At 41.9% G+C, this 26502-nt stretch overlaps 1 protein-coding gene across 1 annotated transcript; it reads left to right on the top strand.

Annotated features, from left to right (window-relative positions):
* The first annotated feature begins 232 nt into the window (after positions 1–232).
* Positions 233–26502, top strand: HAO1 (hydroxyacid oxidase 1). The gene is made up of 8 exons (XM_051614987.1): positions 233–381; positions 9164–9315; positions 17535–17790; positions 21362–21537; positions 22274–22365; positions 25374–25532; positions 25809–25878; positions 26269–26502. Exons 1-8 carry the CDS (start codon positions 245–247, stop codon positions 26337–26339), a joined length of 1113 nt encoding a protein of 370 aa, XP_051470947.1. The 5' UTR covers positions 233–244; the 3' UTR covers positions 26340–26502.

The raw sequence follows: 26502 nt of genomic DNA, 5'->3' as shown, positions 1-26502 counted from the left end.
AGATTTCTCTCCTTGCTGATTAATTTTCTTTATTTTTGCTCTATTTTATTGAATTATATTCTAGGTTGGCCTTGATCACCTGAAATAAAATGCAGTGCTGAAGTCCAACATGACACATGAAGTTGGTGTATTTGTGTATTAAGTTGGATACTGACAAGGTCCCATATTAATGATTTACCGACAAAAATACAGAGCTTATAAAAGAGGGAAGAAGGAATAAACTAACCCTGTGAGATCTGCAAACATGTCTGGAAAACCAGTTTGCATTGCTGATTTTGAAGAGTATGCTAAAAAATTCCTCCCCAAATCAGTCTATGATTATTACAGTTCTGGAGCAGATGACCAGGAAACGCTAGCAGATAACATAGCAGCATTTTCAAGGTAGGAGGATGATTTATGGCTGGGGTGGGAGGTAGGGAGTGTCAATTCTTCTTTATTAGGCATAGTGCAATATTAGATTTTTTGTGTGAACAACATTCAGTTATTCTTCAATTTTTTTTTCCCAAGAAGACTTATTTTCAGAGCAATCATCTCTCCATTTTCACTCTGCCTAATATTTTCTGTCAAAAGGCAGTCTCTAAAATCTGATCCTTGAGTATCTTTTTGGCTTTACCTGCATTTTGTTTCTTTTGTTAACTTAAGTTCTCTAAAGAGTCCTTCAGCTTCAATATTAAATCAGCTGATGAAACTAGTTTCTACGTTATGTGCTATAAATGCCAAAAAGGGGTTCTTGTGGTGGGATTGTACCTTTTAGTTCCTGGGGCTCCTTTGCCTTTTACTTGTTCTTCCTAAACTAAATTAGTTATGCAGACTTACCTGGTAAGGGCTAGTGCAGCTTTCCTAGATCAGAGCTTTCAGGAAGGAGTTGCCTGTCCCAGCTCTGGAGTGAGCTGTGAAAGTCAGGGCTCAGTACAGGGTGGCTAAGCTGTGCACAGGAGTTTTCCAGCAGGAAGGTCTGCACTTCACAAAGAAATACTGTAAATGATGGGAAGTATTATAAACCAGTTTTGACTTACGAAGTAGCCCCCAAACTGTTGTCAAAACCCAGAAGGGAGTCACCCTTTTTCTCAAAAATACAAGGTCAACACAAAGTAAACCAGCATTTGCTGTCAGATTTGGTGGGAGAGTGTCAAAACTCCTGTCAGATGAGTCAGTTCCCCAGCCCCTTGGTTTCTGTTGCCCCTAAAGCACCAGCCCAGGCTCTGCAAAAGGAAAGGAGGCAGCTGGAGGCTGATGGCCTCAGCCCAGCTGAGCCCCATCAAACTGCCTAAACAATTGCTGGCTTCTTTTTCCTTTGGGTGCTGTTGGTGCAGACATTTAACCCCCTTGCACTTGTCTTTGCTAATCTCTAAGGGCATTGTTTTCAATTGCTTTGAGTCTAACAAACCAAAACAATATTTTTCCAATTTGTCTTTAGTTTTTCTGCTTCTCCCCACTTTGCTTTTCTGCTGTAGAGCAGCAGTCCCAGTTACTGCTCCAGATGCTTTTGTGCAGGCTGTGAGCAATTCAGCTGGAAATCCCAGGAAGCTTTAGTAAGGCTCTAGGAAACTCAGAAGCAATTAATTTAATGGGTTCTCAGTGGTCAGAGCTCAGAAATCAGCTCAGAACCCTCATTTTAAGGGCATATACAGAAAGCTTTATAATGCCAGGAGAGGAAGAAAACTAACCTCCCCTGTGACCACTTACTCCAGACCTCTTAGATCCATGCAGAAGTCCCCGTCAAAGACTGGATATCTGGTTGTGCTTGCTCAAACAAAAGCCAAAGGACAACTCCAGCTCTAAGGAGTAAATAGGAGCAAGAGGGGATATAGTAGTGCTCACCTAATTATTGGTTTTATTTATTTAATGTTTCCAGATGCTATGATCTTCCTTGCCCTCATAAAACCAAAATACGATGTTAAGGAAAGGACACTCAAAGGAAGAGCTCAGAGGCAATAAACTCTAGGAGCAGTGAACTTTGCTAGAGCTAATAATGGTTAAACACAAGTTGGATCTAATCTGCCCAGAGACAGGCTAACAAAAAGCTGGGTATATCCACTTGCTGTTTTGGTGTTAGTGGTGAGATAAGACCAGCTCTGCTCTGAAGCTGTTTTCCACTGTAGGGGCAGATTCTTCTGATAAGATGATGTCCTTCCACAGAGCTGATCACCCATGGGGGTTCAGGCTCATCACCTCTTTTCTGGCGTCTTCTATCATATCTTCAGCAAGATCCTCCAGTGTTAAAATTTCAAACTTCAGAGCTTGCAGGCAGCCTGGAACTGAAGGAGGTATTAATTGGCAGTGCCTTGAAAGAAAATTAAATTTGCCAGGTCCTAGTGTGGCTAGAAGGGTTTCTGTTCCTCAGCAGTGAAGGTATGAAGGGAATAGAAGCTGTATTTCTGTCTTTGCTCCTCCTCCCTTTGTATATTTGTCTTAATGAGATCTGATGTCTGCAGTAGCTTTAGGCCATCTGAACATCTTCTAAAAAGGCAGTTAATAAAATCAAAAAGACTAGATGATGGCATTTACTCCATTAGATCATCAGACAAAACTAAACTTTTTGGCAGCCAGAAAGAGTGGTCATAGGGCAGAAATTCTGAAGTCAAAGCTTTGCATGTTACCTTTCCATCACTCTACCTCTTTCTGAGTGTTCACGAAAGCACAGGAAAGTGTCTTATGCTGGTGGTTGCCCAGCAGATCAGTGGGAGAGCTAGGTTCAGATCCTAAAACCCAGCTTCCCTCATGAGACACACAGTCCATTTCTTTCTGGTCACATGAAGGGGAAAGGATGCAGGGCTGGAGCATGAATATAGTGATTTACAGCTTCCTGGACCAATGTGCTCTTATATCTGCCCATAACAAGAGAGAGATGATAGTATAGGTGGTCAGAGTTAAAAATAGCTGCTACATAGCACTGTAAAGCAAGAGTTGAATGGTTCTCATTGTTCAATTGTTCTCAATGTTCCTAGTTCCTTCCTGTACCTGCCTATTTGCAAACTGAAATGTATCCAATAAGCAGTATGCCTGCAGCCAGATGGACCTTTCTTTCTCAAAAGGTGACCACTTGAATTGGTTTAAGGTTTGTGGAAGCCTCTTGAGCACAGGGCTGCTGTGCTGCTTCATCTTGATAACAACAGGAGTTCCTACTTGTCACTGCTGAGGGACAACACATGGTGGTGATTCCCATTTTCTTAGCAGGTGGGCGTTAACCATTAGTTAGACCATGTTTGCAATGGCTTCCTGGCAACACATCTAGAAAAGGTGGAAACCTGACATAAAGGCTTCACGGTATCTTGGTTTCTAAGACCTGTTTGATGTAAGCAGCTTTTAAATTTTTTTTTTCTTTTTCGTTTTTTGCTGTTGGGAGAAGTATGGTCTAATTGTTAAGGATGCAGGATTCACTCTGACTCTCACACAGTCCCTGTGTGCCTCTGAGCATTTTATTAGATTTTCTCCCTGTTCCTGACTGCAGCTTGTAGGTAAATATAAAGATGGACTTTACACCCCCAAACCACAAAGTTTGATAACTTTGTGAAAGCAACAAGTATGTTCAGCTTCATTTCTTATGGCCAGAGAACTGTTAATTTCCACTAACAGGCGCCCAGTTGTAGGGCTGTCTGATTAAGTGTTTACAATTTATGTAAATATTTATAGATGTATGTATGAATGTTTACATTTAAATAGAAGAAAGCATAAAACTGAACCAGAAGCCTGAATTTTAACCCACACCTTTGTTGTGCAAGATTACTCAGGTAAGTAAGGCTGATAGAATGGATTGTATTTGGAGAAAAATCAGTGTTGGATTTGTCTCTGAGCCCTTTATTCTTTGGCAACAGAATGGTTGCATTTATGGAGAAATAAATGCATCATTATTAAGGACTGATCTAGCAAATTAATGGTAGTTTTGATAGATGCTGGAATACCTCTGGAATGACCCATGCAATTTTTTGAGCAGCACAATCTATACTCATTAAAATACAAAATGAATGTCCTGACCTTTTGATAGAATAGGAGCTTGAAGTACTTAGGACCTGTAATCAGATACCAGAGCAGAAAATGTCTCCAAAAGACCAGTGTTTAAGGTTCAGTTAACACTCGGTACAGTAACTTTTCTGTAGCTTCCAGCTCTTCTGGGATTGGAAGGAAGTACTGGAGCTCACGTTTCAACATCAGTGTTTTCCTGCTAAGCCACTTTATTAAGTTTTTATTCATGGTTTTAAAATGATGTGGAGATTGCACTGGTATAAGTGAGGCATTACTGCCAAAGATGATTTGGGATGTCAGAGCATACGTTATGCCCTATGACATCCAACTGCATTCATCTTGCATTTGCTGTGCATCCCAAAACACCGTGTGTTCTTCCCGCGCTCTGCTGCCTGACAATCAAATTCCCTCTCAATTTGTCAAAGGAACCAAGGAGCCTGAATGGAGAACAGATTTTATGACAAGGTCAGGATTCCTTTAGCTTGATGGCATTCAAGAAATCAATCTGAAATCTCCCCTTTTGGCATTTTAATGAACAGGGACATCTGTGTGTGTAGGAACACATTTCTGCTAATCTGCCATGACATGTTCTGCCACTGACTCCCCAGTGGTCTTTGGAGAAGATGCATTTTGTGGCTATGTGTGAGGAACCACGGTCGCTTGCTTATCCGTGACAGCATCGATGTGTATTTTTCTGTAGATATCTTGTCACTGGGTATTAAGGGTGTTAAAATTACTGGATGCATAAATAATTTAAAGTTCAGTTAAAAAAGCAAGGCTGAGAATGTGATTGGGGTCAAACAAGCATGTGAAGTTGTAGGGGGGCGGAAAGGCAAGGAATGCTTGTAATAATAAGTTGGTTATATTTCTGTGACATCTTTCACCTCGGATTTGCAGAGTGCTGTGAAGAGAGTTGCAGTGTGGATGGCAAAGACATCTTGGGAGAGAAAATTGATTTTTGCACAGCAAAAGCAGCTGTTGCTTGGCCTTGCACAGCTCTAGCACCTGCTCCTGATGATGGGAAGTGGAGATGTAGGGGAGACTGAGGCAGCCAAATGGGTAGGAGTTGGGGTGAAGACTGCCTGGACAGTGTGTCCTTGCCCAAATGTGCTGCTTGTAATGTAGCACAAAGGGATTATTTAGCGAGATCTTGGAAAGGAAACAAGAAGAACAGCTTCAAAATGTGTTGCAATTTGAAAACTTCAGCATTTTTCACAGCTGAAAATGAGTGTGGAAAGTGTGAGTGCTTTCCTTTTGCCCAACTGCAAGATAACTTACGTTCTGATTTACTGTAAAGGAAAAAAGAAAAAAACTTGCTAATCCCCCCCTCCTTTCCTTTCATCCCTTCAAAACAGCATTTAGTTGAAGTGGGTAATCAAAATATGAGTAAAAAATAAATAAAAGCTTTTACAAAATATCCAGGAAATCTTTGAGTAAAAAGACTGGAAGGAAGCAAGTGTTGTGTCTAATGTATGCACACTCTGGTTAGTGGGAAATAGTCTGTTGCGTTTTGCTTGCTGTTGTTAAGGGCTTGGCCAGAAAATGCCTTGCTTCAAGTGTCCAGCAAACTCACAGCTGCAAACACCCATGTTTCCAAAGTAGGATCAGGTTTTATTTAGAATCTAAAACTAAGGTAATGATCCCTTTGATTTTGTTTTATTTTTTTTGTGGGACCCAGTAATTACTCATAAATGAGTGTTGACTTGATGTTGGTCTAGAGGATGCAACCTGACAAGGTGTGAGGGCAAGCCACAGAAGACATTGGAAGAGACATTTAAAATCTGGGGCATAATGAGCCTGAGGACCTCAAAAACCTCATGGATCGAGTACTTTGGTGGTACATGAAGGTATGTGGGAATGAGGCCATACTGCTGCTTGAAACAGCATAATTTTTCTTGAATACCATTGGGAGGATTTCTGTTCTTTGTTTCTTTCCCAACTAAAAGCACTACAGAAATGTTGGTACTTCAGGGCTGATCCTCACGTGTGGGCTTTGAGATGGCAGTGGTTTGCACCAGGTAGAAATCTGGCAGGTCAGAGAAACTAGGAGACTGGGGAAGCAGGAAATACATCTTCATGCTTTTGAGTTTGACCATAAAAATGAGTAAGGTTATTAAAGGATTTTTGTTTTCTTTATATTTGCTCCAATGTCTTGGAGATTGGAGATAGCCTATGGAATGAGGCTTAGGAAGAAAGGCAGTGGGGGGGCGGGAAGTCATGTTTTCTTTTCCAACCCGAAGCCTATCCTCCCTTGAAGAATAACAAACCAATACGATAGCATGAAAACAAATCTGAGGAGACATACTTGCTGTGTGTGTCTTGGCACTGAATAATACAGCTTGCTTCCACAACTACATGTCTCCTTCCAAGCATCATAACTATCTTTCTTCTCCCTGAGGAGTGCTTCCTGGAGAGCTGGCACAGCCCTGTGCTTGAGGGCTTCAGAAACTTGGGTCTCATCCTGCTTCTGTCCCAGGCTTCTTATGGAGATGCTTCTTGATCTTTCTATAAAACAAGGAGATTGTATTTTCTTTTTCTTCTCATCTGTCATCTTAATATGCAAACTCAAGCTGGCCACTACTCGCTGTCAGAACATAGTCTGAGGGTAACAGTGGCTCTCGTTGCAATCTCCTTGCTAGTAATAATAATATCAGTCTAGTGCTGGGAAGGTAGTCAGGTTCAGCAGAACTAGAGCTTAAGTTTGTAATTATTTTCTGTAATTAGAACTCAGCAGCCATAAACTAAAAGTGCAGAGGTCTTTCAGAGGGAGGGATGCTTAGTGGCAGGTCGATGTGTACCCTACTGGGGCTTGCAGAGAGCCTTGGCCTGGCTCAGTGCACGCCGTGTCCAGAAGCAGCCCCTGCTAATGCACACCCTCTGGTGGCTTCTAGGAACAGTGGCTGCACTGCAACGTTGCCTGAATGGTCAGAAAAAGTCCAATTTCACAGGTTCACCCCAGGAAAGTGACCCTATTAAGTTTGGATACTGTGAGGTCATCTGTTTGACCCCATTATAAGAGGGATCATGATCCTGTTGTGCTGCTGTTGTGGGGAGGAAAAAAGATACATTTCTGAATGTCCAAGCATGTGGTATCCAGCTTGGCCATAATAAATTGTAATTTCAGATGAAGTGTGGTTTAGTTTGCTCTGGTTTGGAGTCAGCTTCCATTTGTACCAAAGCTGAAGACCCCAGTGGAGAATAAAGCCCTGCCCTGGGTGGATGTGGTTTCTGGTGGACACATTTGTCGTGGTCCGAACCCGGTTTTGGGTTGAAGCTGCCTTATCTCGGGGCACAATTGCCCTGTTTGTTTATCAGGATTTTCTGACACCAATTACATATATTCAGGATAGCCTTTGAATTACTTTGGTGGGTGCATCCCTGGCTGGGAGCCTATTTGCTTCCACCAGATATAATCTATTGATAAGCTCCTCTTGGAACCAAATACACACACACGGATTATGTGTTTCAAATACCACTTTACTGTAAAAGTTTTCAAAGTGTGTGTGTGTGTAAAACTGGATATGTAAATGTACCCGGTCAGTAAAGAGAGTGAAAGAAAGACTATTATAGTTTGGGGTAGAGGGGGCCTGAAGCCTTTCCCATATAGGGTCGATGAGGTGCATGTGAGTAAGGGGCCAATGACACACCTGGGGGGAGAACGCATTAGAGATGAAAGGTTTGAATGGTGATGTTGTGCTTACGTCCTCCTGGAGCTGAGGGGGTGAGGTGAGTGGTGGCAGATCCAGCACAGAGACAGCAGGGACGGCGAGGCTGCAGCAGCTGCTTCTGTTGTCCTTCTGGTGCCTCGGGCTGGCAGCTGAGCTGCTGTGTGCCTGGGCACACGGGGGACAGCTCTTTTTGGAGTCTGGGCACAGCACGGGTGGCAGGGCCACTCACCGCTATCGCCCTGAAGAGCTTTCTTCCATTGATCTCAGGAGCGCTGGAGAGGTGAGGAGTCTGATGCTGTTTTTTCCTCACTGGACCCGGGTCTGATGGCAAAGTCACGGCCTGTGGTGGTCTCAGCGAGGGCTGCTTTCATCTTGGCTCCTTTTATTTGGTTTTCCTTCTCCTCTCTCTTATGACTTCTCTCCTTTGCACCAGCAGCAGCGGGCAATGGGCGTGGTAGCGACCCACAGCGATCATCATTACCAGCATTCCTTGCTGTGCAGTCTTAGGCCTCCTCTCCCAAGCCTACCTGCAGCTCCTGATGAAGTCCCAGCCGTGGCCACTACCCCACAGTATTGCCACCGTTTCTCCTTTTATTTTTTTCTCTTATGTCTCTCTATCACAGTCAATTTCAGTGAGAGACATACTTTTGGAGGCCAGTTCTCCACGACATTGAAGGCTAGGGAAGGTTGGGAATGACTCAGCAGATGATGGGCCACATCATTCAAGCAGTAGATCATAATTTGCCCTATTGGGAAAGCATTTGTGCTACTCAGTCTTTTCCTGCATTAAATTGCAGTGGCTGTGTTTGGTGTTTTCCTGAAGGTCTGGGGTCCCTGTGGTTCTCCCTGGGGCTGTAGCTGTACTCCCAGAGACTGTTGCAGAGCAGCTGGTGACTGCTGGGGACAGGATCTTTCTGTGCACAGCGACTCCATACCTGTGCCAGCAGAGATGCGGTGCAGTGGATTTCCACACACCCTTGAGCTGAGGAAAGCCAGGGCAGCCATCCTGACTCCCCGCTTCCCACGTGGCAGCTCATTTCTCTACAATCCCACAGCGTGAGACCCACAGCACAGGGAAGTGAAGGGCTAAACAAGCTGGTCATGATAGTTTTATCAAAAAAAATCCTGTCTTTTGGCTCCCTAATCCATAAAAGGAAAAACTGAGGGGGATGATAAATTCTGTTCCTGCACACCCTCTGTCATCCAGTTCTGCCCTAGTGCTTTCTAGGAGACTGAGACTCACCACAAACCTTATTATTTTGCAGTTCTTAACTTTTATTTCAAATTATACCAGCCAATAATGTTCAAAGGCTCCTTGCCTTTTCACCCTCCACAGGCTCTGGTCCCTCCTTGCCTACTTCCCGCTGTCTTTGTGCATTTTGTGGGTCATGCAACAAGGTTCTGCTCCATCCCTAGCACAAATTTCACCCTATTTCTCCTGACAGCAGGAAAACATGTTCTTGCCCATTAGGAGCTGTAAATAACCCTGGTCATACAGGCTTTTAAATTCTGTTTATTTGCCTCTCTGTCAGATGGAAGCTGTATCCCCGGGTGCTCAGGGATGTGTCGGCTATGGACTTGTCAACCTCAGTCTTGGGGCAGACGGTCAGCATGCCAGTCTGCGTTGGAGCCACCGCTATGCAGCGCATGGCGCACCCTGATGGAGAGACAGCGACCGCTAAAGGTAAACCCTGCCACGTCCCCCTCACAGCGAGTTGGGGATGAACAGAGTAAATCCTGCGCCTCCTGGTTGTAAAGCTCCTGATGCTGTGGCCAGGATGGCTTTGAGTTGCTGCTCAGAGTAATTTGATTGATTTCTGGGTTTGTGTGTTTTGTTGCTGGTTTTGTTTGTTTTTGTTTGGTTGGGGTGTTGTTTGTTTTACTGTTTTCCTCTGCCTGTTTTATATGAAGGTTGTCTCTCACTGTGAAACAGGAATGAGAAACACCGTATGTAAGAGTAGAATAATTTGTAACAAATACAATTTGAAAGGTACATCTATCCATGTATCTGTCTATACATTCTATACATATAACTACATACCTTGGTGCAGCAACTTTTTTTTTGTTACTGAACTGCTTGCAGAAATTCAGAAGCCTTTGTTTGTCTGGGAAAAATACTCGTTTTGAAGAGAGCTCTTTGAGCATCCCAGGGAGCCAGCGAGATAAGAGCCTTTTTTTTGGGGCTTGATGCTGCACAAAGGTGTTGCCAGCATAGAGGCTGCAGCCGTAAAGGCTGTGAGGAATGGAATGTTAACTACAATTCACATGTGCAATCATTTCTTACTTCTTTAACCTGAGCTGCAGGATGACACGAATTCAGAGAAAGAGGTCACACGGTGTGCCTGTTGCATACCAACAGTATGAGGCTGTGTGTTTCCATGCTCTAGCACTGAATGAAAAAGGATACAAAACATAAATAGGCAATATTTTAAAAAAATAATGATGTTGTGCGTGGTCGAGCTATTAATCTAATAGTGTTTCCATGACCAATGCAGCAAATGCTTTTGTGAAGTGAATGTAATTACCTGTTCTGCAGTGGGAGCTGGTCTCAATTCTCATTAAAAAGTGCTGTGATGTGCACTGTGATGGGCTGCAGCCCAGCTCCCACAGCAGTCTCTGTAAAAGCAGATTTATCTAGTTCTATAGTGTGTTTTGGGATGCATTTTTCCCCTTCCCAAGAGATTTATTGCGAAGCCTAATGTCTATTGTATGTACAGGCCAATTCCACACGAGGGAGCTCAAATACTTTGAATAGGTTTGTGAGGCGGTGTCTGGTGGGATGCCTTGGTGCTGTCCTGTCCTTTGGCAGCTCTTGTGGATTATTCTGGCCCAGATTATGCTGGGAGGAAACTCTGAAGCATTATACTGTTAAGTGCGAGCATACTAATGCAATGTTAAGAGCAAGATTCCAAACACAAAATTCAGGATGTCTCTTAGCAAAAATTCCCACTGATTCTTTGGTCTTGCCATGTTTTAAAGCATAAGTCTACAGTGGTGTGTAAAGTCGAGTGGTACAATACGGCTGACTAATGGTTGTGGTAGATAACTTACTTTTTGAAATTCCTGATTTTTGTGCACTTATATTGTCTAATTTACATATTTCATGTGCTTGGGACTTCAAGCTTGGTGTGCTGGGAATGATTTGAATATGAAACAAACACATCTTGCATGGGAGTTGTTAAATTTGTCATCGCTTTCAAAGGAAAGTGTAATTAAATTCACAATCTCTGTATTGCAGTAGTGTTCCTTGTAAAAAAAAAAAAAGAGAGAGAAGAGGTGGGAGTTGGGCATTCAGTGCCAAGCTTTTTGTTTGACCTTACAAGATGACAGGGATTAGTTGCAAAGTACATGTTTGGTTTAAAGGTTCCCTTAAACTCAGGACATTTGGGATTGGGGGTTTGCCACATCCAAATTCTCTTAAGCTCTGCAATACCTCTGAAATTAAGTGATTAGCTTGTTGGTTGCTTTAAACTGGCTTGTGCTTCAGCTGCACCAGTTTACACAAGCCAAGAAAGTCTGATCCATATAGTCTTGTGGCTTTTGCAGAGCCTGGCATACTTTGTAAGCTTGACTTTCTGGTCTAGTGTGTCGGAAGTGACATATGTGGTGGTGCCTCTGCTGTTGTGATGGCCCTGAAGAAGCATGGTGTGGTCTGAATCTTGCCCCTTCCCAGCCAGGGAAGCAGGCAGCATGCCCCCTGCCTTGTGCTGGGGAGCCTGACAGCACCCACAGTGTGTGCATCTGGGCACTGCTCAGCAGGTGCCACATGTCTGCCTGGTTGGGGTAAAACCCTAAGAGATCAAGTTGGGTTCACCCCATCCTTGCCTGCAGAGCAGGGTAGTGCAGGCAGCAATAAGAGCTCCTTCCCATGCTTTTTGTATTTTGAGAATGATGCTTAATCCTGCCAAGGAATTCCCTTAAGTGACAGCACTTGGCTTTGAACTCCAGTCTTCCATCAGGTTTCCCTGCAGGTTGCAGTGTAAATATCCTCTCCCAGGACCAGGGCGTGTCATGGTGTGTTTCACTAGGTGAAACTCCCTGCCCTTGCAACCCCTCGCTTTGGGACTTGTCAGGGCTGCCCCTCACTTCTCCCAAAGTGTAACTATATATAACTAATTTATATGTATGTATACATAATGTCCCTTCTCCTCGAGGGACACAGTCCTGCAGCAACCAAGCTGATGGAAAGAAACATACATCTTACTCAAAATAAGTTAAAGTCTGGCAGTTTGCCTTAAACACACCTTCCTTGGCAATTCTTTTTCATTAGCAAAGGATTTTTTTCCGGAAAGTGTTCAATTACAATTTTAAAAGTTGCTGGTGATGGGCCATCCAATGCCACATAAGTTATTCCAAAGGTGAACTAACTCCACTCTGAGCAGCCTAAGCTGTGATCATGGTCAAAACTGGTATGGCTTCAAATCCAGATGTTACATTTTGAGTTAATTCTGTCAGCCTAGGGAAAAGAGAAAGGAAGAGAAGAAATACTGCTCGTATAGACTATAATAAGGTTGTTCCTCAGGTTTTTTTTCACATCTAAATGGACTTGAAGTTTCTCCTTCTAGACAACACTCTCTCATCCTTTAAACAATTCCAGAGACCTTGGCAGTTGTTTCAGTTTTTCTAGTTCTTTCTTCAAGTATATTCCCTAGCATTTTAGTTGTAGTTCATCAGGGTATGTGGCAATTGTCCAAATAATGGATTTTCTGTTCAGTAGAAACTGAAAAATTGGGAGGAAAATTGTTTTGGATTAACTTAAATGTTTAATTTGATCCAAAACACAAGGTTTTATTTCATTTTCCTACTAGCTAATGCTTTTAACCATAGTTCTGTTTTGAAACAAAAGTGTTAGCTCAGAAGCAAACATTTCCATTTTGAAAATATCAACACAAGACATTTTGACTTAGGTGATTTTTTCTTGTCCTTCCCACTCTAATTTCAACCTCTTTAACTAAAAATACTTGCCAAATTTGATGAATAATCTTAGCCACTGTTAAAGAGCAAAGGGCTGTTCTCTCAACACTTTTCAACAGAACTTTTCAGATTCTGCATGTTTTGGTTTTTTTCCACTTGTCCATCAGAAGATTCACTGTTTCTCCATGCAGAGACATTAATTTGCCATCCTGACTTCATGCTGGGCTTGCAAACCAACATGATCCCTGTATTGTCTCCCTGCCAGTGCAGTTGTACTCAACTCTCCTGTAAATAGGACCCACCTTCAAGAGCACTGAAATAAAATCATGTGCACCATCCAGTTGCTTAGCAAGAAATAGAAATTTTTTTGAAAACTTAATTGATTATAAACAGATAGGAAGCACTTTTGTTGGGATTTCTATTCTGTTTATATTGCTACTAATTACATAATGTTCATTACCTCATATTCTTGTGTTTTGGCCCAGAGGGTGTATTGCAATACCTGACTTCCCTCTGGCTTGCTGAAAATCAGGCTGAACAGTCTGACTGTTTTCTTGGCCAGATCTTTTGAAAAATTTGAATACTACTTGTTCAGATCTGATGTTTTTATATTTAGCCTCTGCAGTTGCTCTCAACTTTCTGAGCTGATGCAAAAAGGGTATCACCATCACCTGATATGTGACTGCACCATTTGCTTTGCCAAATAGTAATATTGACTGAAAAGCTTTTTTTTTGCTTTTTTTTTTTGCTTTTATTTTTTCCTCCTTCCCCCTGGTTTAGTTTAATTACTGGCAGCTCTATTTCTGCTAGAGATGGAGGCACACCTTTGCTCCTTTGACTTCTGATGTGCTTTTTGTTTGCTGCTGAGCATCTGAATTCAGGTTCCTTGTGCTCATCAGATGTGCTCATGACTGTGAAGGAGGCATTTTGCAGGCTGTTGCTCTTTATGCTTAGCCACAATGAAAACAGCAGGACTTTGTACCCATCTTTCACCTGTTTCCTATGTGGTGTTCCAAAGAAGTGTTAATGTTATGATATGGCTACTCCAGAGTCATTGAGAGAACAATATTGACATGGGACAACATGGGCTGAAGTAACCTCATCCTGACTGACCCCAGAGACAAGCATGGCCAGGGGACTTTCTGATGCAAGTGTTTGCAGGCACTCTGGCATGACAGCCCTCCTAGACCAGCCAGATCCATTTTGGCCAAGTGTATTTTTCTCTGCTGCCTCCAGCCTTTCTGCACAGCTGACAAAATGTGTTTTGTCAACAGAAGGATCTTAGGCACAATTCGCACGCAGTGTTTTGTAAGGGGTACATGAGGTAAGGCTGGGCAGGGGATTTCTCAGCCAAGTGTGTTTTGTCAAGAGAGTAATGTTAAGTACTTTAAACAACCCTGCTTCTCAGGAGATGCAGCTCCAAGAACATAGCTACTTCTCTTGAGAAATACCACCATGCCAAAAGGACATTGTGTTGATCCCGAGTAATGTCTGCTGGCCTTTAACTTGGGGACACTGTATTCAGGGAAGAATGACCACAGTATGGAAGTTTGGTTGTCATGCTTTGGCGAAGCCCCTAAAAGGGAAATGATGGGAATTCGTACAGCTAGAGGAAAATAGCAGGAGTTCCCATTCCCATGCAAGGTAACCCTGACAAAATATGCAGGCTTAAATTTTCTCTAGTGTCCTGCACTGATGTATGTTGCCTCTGAGTTGCCCACAAGGACAAACTCCATACCAGTTAATGGAGTAATGTCCTATCAGAGGTGGGAAGGTGACTCTGGTTTCAGGATGAAAAAAGGGCTTAAAAACATTATTGCTCTCTTCTCCTGTGGACTTCCCAAGTGGGTCCTGTGCCACAGAGATTTGCTGTTAGGTAAAATACTTCTATTGAATTACCCAAGAATGAGGAAAACCCCATTTTTTTGAGGGTTGTGTTCTCTGGTGAGAAGATATTTTTCCTTGTTTGGGGCTTCCCTGGGCTAAGTACAGGCAGGTCGCAGTGAGGCTGAGAAACCTGCGCCTGCTGAAGGCAGCTGTGGAGTGAAGACTGTGAAGCTCCCCTTTCCCAAGCATCCCACCATATCCCAATCCTAGTTGCATTTGGCTCTGAAACAAGGTGGAATACAAAGAACTCAAAGCTTAATCATCCTTATATCAAAAACTTCCCCAGCCCTCCTGTGTGTGGCCACTGCTGTGCCCTCTGCACCACATGGCCCTCAATGGGAGCCTGAGGTGTGTGCAGAGGGAAAAGTGTCCTTTGGGCAATGCTTGGGATGAAAAGAAGGAGGAAAGAAAAAAAAAAAAGAAAAGAAGACTAAAAGCAGTCTGAAATGGTATGAGGAAAGGCTGGTTTACAAAAATCTGATATTTAAACTCTGGCAAATGTCGCATGTTGCTGCAAGACTGTCTTAAGGGAATATGGATCCAGGACTCATTTGTAAGAAAAATATTTGCAGCGCCCCAAAATTGAAGTGTAAAACATAGTTGCTGGAGGAAATGAATTGCTTCTGTTTTCTTCAGCTGCAGCTAAATGTGTAAGAAGTGGAAGTATATTTTTAGCCTGATTTGAGGTAGAAAAAACACCCAAGAACCTGGCAACACTGCTGGAGTATGTATCACATGTTTTTGAAAGTCTACAGAATTGTCAAAGTAAGCTTAAAAAATATCAAGATAAAGCACAAAATAATTAAAATTGAAACTTGGCATCTCTAAAACTTTGCTAAGTTTTGTGTGTGTGTGAACTACAAATTTGACTGTGCAGATGCAATATATGCGTGTTGGAGAGTTGTTAACTTTATAGGACAGATGAGAGGAATTTTGTTAGAGTGCTTTCATGAAAACACCAAAACTCAGTTTGGGGTAGTTGAACTCTGGTTGAACCAAGCTGCTTCAATCTAATCTTAAATAAGATGAAAGCATTATCTTCTCTATTGTCACGTATGCGATAAATTGAAAAGATATGGTGTTATTTTGTGTTTTGAATCTTCCTTTTACTGAATATATTTTATTGTGAAGTTTCTGTTTTCAGTTTTGCTTTTGCAGCTATTATGTATCCTTAGGGCTGTGGAGGTAGAGTTGAGCATGAAAGTAAGGATAGAAATAAATGGATACCTAAAGGCAGATTGAACCATAACATTTACATTTTTCCCTTATCTGATCTGAGGGTTTTGCAATTGCTGGGTTAGCCACCCTCCCTCTCATTCACGAACTTGTATTTGACAGAGCACAAGGAATGCAGATCCCTTTTTTCTTGGAATCACTTAATGGACTTGGTTTGGCAAATCACTTTTACTGGGATTTGCAATAACCCACCACAGCTGATTTGAACAGGAATTTAGGCATTCAGTATGCATGGCTTCTTCAGAAGAAACTCATTTCTAGATGCTTAATCTGTGAGAGGGAACTCTCCTTGGTAATTTTAAGGGGACAAATTAAATGGCTAAAATGTAGAGAGTTTTGGTTCCTTGCCGCTGTATTTTCACTGGTTGAAAGCTGCCTGATGGCTGTGGGAGGGTGTAACCAATTTGTTTGAATAAGCTGTTCATAAGTTTCCACTCTAAGAGACTTGTAATCCTTATTTAATAAAATGTTGTCATAAAGACCACTTTTTAATTCCTCGGTGGGCTGGAGATGACGTTTTGAAACAGAGATCCATTTACATTAAAAATATGCATACTGCGGTAGACCAAGAAAAATAAGGCTTTATAAAATATTTTTGAGTTTTACGGTGTGTTTTCCTTATTTTACATTAAGTGACAGATTACTCCAAAAAGAATAAATGATAGATTCATAAAAATATAATTGTATGAGGTTAGCTGGTTTGTAGTGCAGCCCAGGTTGGAAATCACCCCTGGGGAGGCAGCTGGAAAAGAGCCTCTGGCTGCTTGACCCCATCTGGAATTGTTCCATGACATTTAACCTCGGGGCTGCCCACATCTCAGGAGTGGTTTTACTCCACAGCTTTGGAAGGTAAAAGAGGAGGGATCAAAACACATAGGACATGAGCACCATCCCCTTTGGTCTCCGCAAAGACTTTGGAGACCACTTGTCTGTTGTACTGGCTCATGTTTGTATTTACTTTTGGGGTGTCCTGGGTGGGAGCTGCCACCTGGGATGTGTTTGTCCCACCCTTGGTGAGATCAGAACTTCTACTTTTTATTGCCAGAAGTGTGAAGCTTTATATGGGGAATCACACAGTGAACATGGGGTCCCTCTTCTTCAGGTCAAGAGACAGGAGGTGAAGAATATGAAGCAAAGAACAGCAGAGCTTCCCACCCTTAAATAAGGTCATCTACTGGATTGTGTCCTTCTGCTTTTCTGTTCTGTTGTGCCCCAAAATACCCTGTAGGGATGAAGACAGGCTTCTGCTAGAAGGGCATGTCAAGAAACACAGGTTTCATACAGGTGGATGTTTTGGGGTGGGAGAAAGCAGCCAAAATGCTGTGATGGAAATGCTTGAGGGAGAGCGTGGAGCAGTCGTGAGAAGGACTGAAGAGCAATTTTGAGAATGATAGATCCAAAACACCAATGTGCAGCAGTGCAGCAGCATTCAAGAAGCTCAAAGCCTTTAACGCTGGGGTTTTATAATTTAAAACTCTGTATGTATGTCCTTAAACATACAGGCCAAAATTTCTGACAAATAGTAGACAGAGAGTAGGGTCCCCATAGGAAAAAGAATTATGAATGTGGGTTAGGCTAAGTTTGATCTTAGTATCTTTTATGTCCAGTATTGGAGCAAGGATCATCCCAAGCAGCATGCAGACAGCAGTCACCAGAAATTTATGAACACAGAGATTAAGCTGGAAAAGTGCTCACAGCAGGCCACTAGCTGCTATTAATGTGGGATTCCCTGGAAGGTTGAATATGTATTAACACTGAGGAAAGGCAGTGTAAAATTATGTGCACTGACACACTCTGAGCCAAGCGCTCCTGTTTAGAGAAGCCTTTGTTTTGGATAATCTCAAATATAACCTTGTGTTACTCCAGCCTGCCAGGCAATGGGGACAGGAATGATGCTGAGCTCTTGGGCCACCTCTACAATTGAAGAAGTGGCTGAAGCAGCACCAGCTGGCCTTCACTGGCTTCAGCTTTATGTATACAAGGACCGGGAGGTTACCAAATCCCTGGTGAAGCGTGCGGAGAGAGCAGGCTACAAAGGGATCTTCGTGACAGTGGACACACCGTTCCTCGGCAGGCGCATTGATGATGTGCGCAACAAGTTCCAGCTTCCTCCCCACCTCAGGTAGGTTCCCACTGGTGGGATGTGGGATGGACCTGTGGCAGTGCCCATGGTCACTGTGAGCTGCTGTGGGGCAAATCTGTCTGTCTCTGGTGCAAGGAATTTCTTCCAGGTGCCACACGCTTCACTGGACGATAATTCCAGAGAACTGAGCAAGTAAATCTCTCTGTGTTTGGGCTATCATAGAATCACAGAATAGTTTGGATTCAAAGGGAATTTAAAGGTCATGTGCATAGACAGGGACACCTCCCACTGGATCAGGTTGCTCAGAGCCCCATCCAACCTGCCCTTTGAACAATTCCAGGGATCAGGCATCTACAACTTCCCTGGCCAAACTGTGCCAGTGTCTCACCACCCTCGCTATGATCTGCTTTGGATCAAAACTAAGCTTTCTTGGCTGTTTGCAGACTGTAAAAGACTCTGTGTCATGAATCTGCAGACTGACAAAATTAGAGAGATAGGGCATTCTTTTTTACATCTGTCAATATATTCTTGGACATCTTTAAAACTCGGCTGGACACAGTCCTCTGCAATCTGCTCTGACTTTGGACTTGGATCCAGCTGCAGAGTTGGCTGTACTCTGAATGGCAGCCTGAATAAGTGCACTAAAGGTCCCTTCCAACCAATGTTATGGTCCCTTCTAACCTTTGTTGTCCCATGACACTGTAGTGGGTCCAGGGCCATGCTGCTACTGACCATGGAGCCCATTTCCAAGCAACTTCAATTATTTTACTCAAATACAGAAACACATGGGGATCAGTCTTTTTAAATTCTTCGTGGGAGCAGTTTCCACCCCAATGTGTGTTTTGGGACATTTTCAATATTACAGAAGAATTTGTGGCCTCATGATTGACCTCAGCACTAATTCTAGTTCCCCTCTACTGCAGGGCATATGCAGTGTTTAATTTTAATAAAGTTATCTGGTGGTGTTGAAAGGGCATGGATTTGACTAATCTTTTGCAAATATAAATTGGTAGACTAGAGAGACCACACTGATAAACATGTGCTGCAGTGCTGGGACAGTGTTAGTAGCCAGGGACTGGCTGGTAGAGTATTTAGTGGTTGGGGTATGCAGGGAGTTGGCAAAATGGAGCTAAAAATCTTGCCAGGATCTTGCAAGTAGCTCTTGGTAGTAACTACAGTCAGCCATGGCATATATTACTCTTATTCAGAGCCTGCAAATGAACACAAAAATGGAAATAAAAAAAATAAAGGATAATAAAAAGTATTTTGAAGCAGATTAACTTTGATTTGAGTTCTGGGTGAAAGCAAGTTTTGAATATTATCAATGGATCTGAAATGCTCTTTCTGTCTTCTAAGACTGTTAAGTTATATCATGTACATTCCATAAGTAACCTGTACATAGCAAGAAACACAGTATCACATCCTGGGGTATATTTTTCATAATATCCAGAGTGACGGAAAGCCATAGGGCTGTGCAATGAATCTGATTCTTCACCTCGCAAGCAAAAAAACCTCCAGAGCTTTGGAGGTTGGACATTTGGGTGTTGGATCACCTCCATACACTTGTACTTGAAGCTGATAGATTATGTGATGAAGGTTGACAGAGCAACTTTAACTCTGCCTGTGATTTTTGTATTAAAAGGAAAGCACCAGAAAACAAAAAATGCTGGGCATACCTAACATTAAGATGGAGTACACTGGGATGAATATGTCCTTTATAGTAACCCTGCTATAGACCTGTGATAGACAAAATATTATTGATATGCATTGTCATTTTACCTAGAACTGAAAAAAATAATTATTAAAATAGCATTCTTTAGAGGCAGTATCCTAGTAAGGCCTGGGATTAGAGAGTTTTTGAATGCAAGTCAACGCAAAAATATTTGAGGAGAGCGACAGAGCATTTCTGAAACACTTTGACCCCACCTGGCTGAGCCGTAACAAAGTTTTGTTTGAGTGAAATAACAGAAAGTTGGAGTAATCTTTAAAGGTTCAAGTTAATTACTTCAGATTTCAGAATGACTCGGACAGTATTTTGTTGCAGAGTCGGTGGTTAAACTCTCCTAGCGTGGGGCTCTGCTCAGTTATGTGATAACTTTTTCTTGGCTTCAGGTTTTCAACAAAGTTTCAAAGCAACAACAAGGTGCCATTGTGCTCAGAAATGTATGTAAGGCAACATTCATTCAAGTGTTGATCTGCATTTCACAGGCCAAGAAAAACAACAGTTATTTATATAATCTTATCCATGGTTCTGTTTTTCTCTGGGTACCCCACCCTCCACAAACGAACAGCTGAGAAGCTGGATCTTGCCGAGAGCCTGCTCCTTTCTCCTTTTCTTCTGGTCTGGAGCTGAACAGAAAAACCTTCTTGAAATGCTGCTTCTTGCAGGCACGAAATCAGCAGTGTAACCAGCCAGTTTCTATGCAACCCCCCCCTTGCATTTCCCAAAATATGGAATATACATATAAAATAGCACAATGTGGAATGAGACACAGTTTCTGAAGAACAGAGTAATCAGCCATCTGTGGGACACGGGTGTCATGTGGTGGTTTAATGTTTGTGAGCACTTGGGGCTGCTTTAACTTTCTAATAGATGCACAGCCTGAATTCCTCCATTTGCCTTCCTCTTCTGCTTTGTCTAATAAGCCTGTCAACTACTTGGTGCAGGACTTGTCACTTCCCATTCTGTACGTGACCGATTTGATGCTAAAGAGCAAATAATAGCTCATATTTTCATATGAATATTATTCCTTCCCCCCTACATTTTGCAAGCAAACATGCAAAAAAACCAAAAGGTGAACTGGCTTGATGTTGGTCTTATTGGACTGATGAAAATCCTGAATTATTTGCAAGGCTTCATACAGATCCACCTAACTCACGGACCTTAACAAAATTTCCCTTCTTTCTTCTCCCCTCCTACCTACCTAGTCCCCTATTTCTCCAGCAGCTGAATCCCCTGGATTTGAAACAAAAGCAAAAGCAAAACCAAATTTGAAAGCTAAGGGGATTTTTGCGGGTAAGTAGAGGTGAACCTCCTGACTTCCCTGTCCTGGGTTATGCCAAGCAAGACTGATAGCCTCTTCTCACATCCAGCCCGTACCACTCTAAGGCCTGAATGTCCCACAGCCTCCAATGGATTCATCCATCCTCACAGCACTCCTGGCAGATGCTGTTGTTCCTATTTCATAGTGGGAAACTGAGGCAAAAGGAGTGGCTAAGTGTCCTGCCCAAAGTCACATGGGAGGTCCACAGGAAGACATATGCTTGAGCCCAAATTAGTGCTCTCAGGGCTCGGTTTTCCTTCTGATTGTGAATTTGATGCTGAACCTTTAGATTTTGGAGCTTATCCTAATTCTTTTGAAGTAACTAGGACTGTTGCCTAGGGCCAGAGAAACTTGCAGCAGTGTTATCAAATGCTTTGGTAGCCAAATTTTTGGCTTACTAAAGACCTCAAACTGACATGTCAGGAGAGGCTTTTTTAGCTTCTGCCCTGCAGTACAGCAGAGGTTTAATGCAGGTATATTGAATGCTGGCCTTAGGGGCTGATTCATGACCACAATTAGTCTTTCTCAGACTATTTTTTTTATGTCTTTTTTTTTTTTTTTTTTAGATTAAAAAACTTTTCAAGCAATGACCTGGCATTCTCCTCAGGGAAAGACTTTGGAGAAAATAGTGGACTGGCTGTGTACGTAGCCGAGGCAATTGATGCAAGTGTCAATTGGGAGGACATCAAATGGCTTCGAGGGCTGACCTCACTGCCCATCGTGGTGAAAGGAATCCTCAGGGGTATGTGCCTCTGCTATGTTCCATGGGCAATGCAAAGTGTCCCTCCTTGCAGGTGGACCAGGGAAGGAAATGTGCATGAGCTGTGAAAATACACAGAAGTAGTTGCTTAAAATAAATACTTGGAGCTGTCAGGTGGTTTGTATGGCTGTGCTACAAGGTATGTTTGCTTTGATGTTCACTGACCAGAGCCACTGGTCAGTGGCAGTCTTGCATCACTTCAGTTACATCTGAAATCAGATGCAGCCAGGAAGATTGAACTTGCTCTGTTCTTTACCCCTGTAAACACTAACTCTGATCAGAGTTGTATACTATGTAAAGGAAAGATGGATTTCCATTCTGTCAAAAGAGCACTGAGCCCAGTGAAGTGGGTTCATTAAGTATGGATTATTACTGTAACCATGCTGATAATTTTGGCTTGGAGGAAATAATTTAGCAAAATAATTTCTTAGTGATGAGTTGTGAGACATACTAGAGAAAATAAAGACTAGCAACTGAAGTGTTTGCTAATCCAAAGAGATAAAATGTTCTGCTCCAACATTTCAAATTACTTTTCTGGTCTTAATGCCTAAAGATACTTTTTTTCTGTGTTGAGATGGAGCTTTGTCAGGATGAAGCATGAAGGTGGCTTTGCATTAGTTTGCAATGTTTTGTTGGCAATGCCAAAATTTCCCTCGTTGTGGTGTCAATAAGCTCCCTATGATGAAATGGTATATCTTGTTTGGGTTTTTTTTTCTAGCTGAGGATGCCAAAGAAGCTGTAAGGATTGGGATAAATGGTATCCTGGTGTCAAATCATGGAGCACGACAGCTTGATGGGGTTCCTGCAACTGTAAGTACTGGTCCCAATATGCACCAGCACTCTCTGGTTTTCTCTGCCTTTTAGCTTCTTGTTTGCTTTCTCTGAACATGTGGTAGCTGGATGAAAAACCTGTAAATATGTGTTATATGTACACCTTCCCCTTGATCGGATGAAACACTAACACTGGGGAGTTTACGTGTGGCTGTTTCTTCAGTCTACTTGGGCACCCTGTCTTTGGCTGCAGCACCCTGCAGGGAAATCCTGGGGAGCCATTTCAGATAATGTATTCTTGTCAGTTAAATGTCTAGAAATTGGAAAGTATTTAAGAAATGTTTTCCTGTCTCCTCTTCTATTTCTCCATTCTTATCCTTTTTTGAAAACCCACTCTTACCATTTGCAGCCCATTGAAGGTTGTACTAGAGTTGTTTTCCCTTTTAATATTCTTCAGAGACTTCTGAAACATTACAGAGTTACAGGGCAGAATGAAACTCTCCTTTTTTCTCCTTTCAAACATTTTTACCTTTGGAAAAGGTACAGACTGGTTAAATTACACTTTTTTCCTTTTTCCTTTTCCTTGTTGTGCTACCCCATGCCTTTTCCAAAGGTGAAAAGGGATTTGAGAAGTTTTCAACTGGAAAAAAAAGAAGTGAAGGAAAATGAAAAAGTATGTGTTCAAGCTGAAGGAAAACCCCCAAAATTCCAGTCATCACTCATCTTGCTTCATTTGGTGTGGGAAAGCTGAGCAAGGAAAAATAGAATGAAAGGGAGGAGAATCAAAGCCCAGCTGTGACTGTTTCAGTATTCCTAATGTGTTCTTGATGAAAAACCTTTCTGTGATGGTTTTCTGAAGGGAAAAGGGGACAGGGAAGCCCTTTTTCACCACAGAGTGTTTTTCAAGTACTCTTATCTGCTCTGCTGTGCCACTGGCTTGTTGTCCCCTCCCTTGGAGCACTTCTGCTTCTCTCCTTCTTCAGCAGCCAAGCCCTGCACTGGGAGGCAAATGCCAGGACAAATGGTTTTCTAAATGGTTACTGAAGTTCAGGCATTATCCTCTGAGATGCTCTTGCCTGACTGTCTTTAGGTACTCCTGGAGACTGAGAAGAAAAAAAAAAATCCCTATGTCAGAACTTCTGTAGTTTCAAAAGAGAGATTGAGATTTTTCTTTTTCAAATGTGATGTGCTGTTGGAGAGTTTGCGGCTATTCAGATTTAGACACCTTAAGGAGAACTGAATTTTCAGAGTGCGGGTACCTAATACTTCTGAAAGGAATTTTTCTTCTTCAACTTTTGTCATCTTTATCTACTTGTCACCTTTTGAGAATGTATTCCCCAATTTCACCAAGAGTATTTGAAAATCCTGGGCAAGTCTCCATGTGAGGTAATACAATGGGAAGAATATATGAGGTTATTAAAGATATAATTTTGATAAATGAGAAAGCTCAAGAAACATGATTGTTGTTTTTGTGGGTTTTTTTCCAACTGCAGTAGAACAGAAATTAAAAGGGGTTATTTCTTTGCTATGCTGGAGTGCACAGGAGAAGATACTATTAAAGCTGATGTGTTCCCTAGATTTCATCATACAAAAAACTACATTTCACGATGCAGTTTTTGTAACATAAATATCTGAATCAGATCATGCTAAATACTTAACTTTTAAAAACATAATAATTTGCTTTAATTTCATGGGTTTTCAGAATGTGAGTTGAACCCAAGCTGGTTAATACTTCCAGTGTCTAGTTACACATTGAGGAAATCTATGTTTTAATTATGGTTTGCATCATACTTTAGTTATTATAGCACTTTAATGTTGGTACAGTTTGTCAGGATGTAGAAAGTGGTCTCCGTATGTGGAAATAGATCCAAAATATGTTTGGCAAGAGAGTAAAACCAAAGAGAAGGGAAAAAAATCACAGCAAGTGCCAAATGTCAAGAAAATTTAAATCCAAATCTAAAAATCCCCTGCACTTTCAAGTTTGTTTGTTTTTTCCCCATCTCCTAGTAATTTTTAATCCATTAGAATAGAAATTAATTACATCCGTCTTTGAAAGACATGAATTTGTGTGCCTTTTGTCTTACTAACACATACTGCTTTGAGTCTCCTTAGTACTTTTCTTCCAGTTTTGTGTCTTTCCTGATTTTCATGGATAGGAATTACTTGGGCATTATAGAAACAGCTACCCAGTAATTAATGCTTGAGGATTTTGTTCAGGGGGCTTATCTCTTCATTGGGACTGCTTGTGTAGCATGGACATGTTACTTAACTCCCTGGTTACTTGTAATTTGGGAACAGTAACAATCCTTTTCCCCCTTATCTTTATCACTGATGTATGGGATAAGTAGAGCTTGGTGGAAGTAACATATACATGCATTAAAAGAAAGTATTTCCCACCTCATGTAAAACTCTGAAGAAAGTTATTTTTTCTTATATGAAGAACTTTACAACTATCCCTGTCATCCAGATGCATTTTCAAAGGAAAAATATATTCATTACAATTTTACAGCCAACTCAGTTCCTTGGGGCACATCTTTCTCTTTCTCCATGTCTATAGGTACAACGTCTGCCACGGGGCTCTTAGTTTCTAGCTGGCCCTTAGTATAAATGAACAATAAACATGAAAATTAATGTGATTATTTTAAAAGTGACAGTACCTCTGTTTCATCCCCAAACCAGTGAACACTGGAACCTTGAGGGGTAAGGAAAGGCCTCCTCTGTGTCTGCAGTTTCTTGTGTTCTTCAGAACTATCTGATACTGGCTTTTGTTGGATACGTGTCATGGGATCAGATGGAGCTTTTGTGTGACCCTGATTCTTGTTCTATTTATGTGACTCTCCAAATAACTTTGACCTCTGTATAGATCTGCTAACATCCTAAGTCACTGCTGTTTTTCAGTACAAAGCTATGTTATTTGTGCATATGGTTAGACATGCAATTGCTCATTTAACTTCTTTAAAGCTTGGATCCTGTGTGTTCAGATTAATTAAAAAAATAAATAAGGTTACAAAAGTGGACAAGCTGCATTCCTGGTTTCACTCTTTTAGATTGATGTCTTGCCTGAAATCATTGAGGCTGTGGAGGGAAAGGTGGAGGTGTTCCTAGATGGTGGTGTAAGAAAAGGCACAGACATTCTCAAAGCGTTAGCTCTCGGTGCCAAAGCTGTGTTCATCGGGAGACCTCTCATCTGGGGATTGGTTTATCAAGTAAGTTAGAAAAAACTCTCAATTTTTCTGTTCTTATATAGCTTCTCGCACTGTTGAGGCTTAGTATATGCATGTATCTGTGTATATGTGCAATCAGGGCTGTGTGTGTGATGGTGTCTGTGTGTATCCAGAGCATTTAATCTAAAATTTGCTATGACAAGTCCTTGGAAATCACGGTTGTGCATAAAACTTTGTTGGCGCATGTGTACATGTCTGTACCTACATTCATGGGCTATATGCACACATAAGAGTACGTATTGTCTCCTAATCTCCCAGGGTGAAGAAGGAGCAAAAGAAATTCTCCAGATGCTGAAGGAAGAGTTTCGCCTTGCGATGGCACTGTCAGGTGAGGCATCAATGTCTCCTTTCAGTAATAATCATTCCTGTTTTGCATTTCCTCATAGCTTTCATTTGCCCTGGGCAAGATGCTACAGGAACCTCCTGAACGGAGATGGAAATGTTTGCAGTATAAACAGATTAGTCTATGGAGACATGGGAAAAGGAATCTTTGTTATCCCTGTCTCATAGATGGGGAACTGAGCAGATTAAGTAAAAACAGGAAAAAATGTTTCCATAAGGAGAGCAATAAATCTGTAGAAAAGTAGTGGCAAATCCTTGGTCACCAAGGGGTGGATTTCACCTGGCAGAATGTAGATTTCTGTAGGATAGAGAAAGAAAAGGCTTAGAGTGGGATAGAAAAGCAGGGCTTTCAACTGATATGTAATTTCTCCTTTAGGATGCCGGAGAGTAGAAGAAATTGGCAGGACACTGATACGAAGACATCAAGTATTATTTTCCAAGATTTAGGGCTGAAGACCATTGCCTCCTGTGTTGCCTGTTGTACCAGAACATGTGCTGCCAGACAAAAAACAACTGCATTCACTCTTTGGGCCTCATCCTGCAATCCTGACTGAGAAGGTGTGGTCTGGAGGAAATTACTTGTAGAATAAAGTACTTGATACAAATTTTA

Source organism: Apus apus, chromosome 3, assembly GCF_020740795.1.
Source record: "Apus apus isolate bApuApu2 chromosome 3, bApuApu2.pri.cur, whole genome shotgun sequence".
Lineage (NCBI taxonomy): Eukaryota > Metazoa > Chordata > Aves > Apodiformes > Apodidae > Apus > Apus apus.
This window is presented reverse-complemented; position numbering and strand designations above follow the sequence as displayed.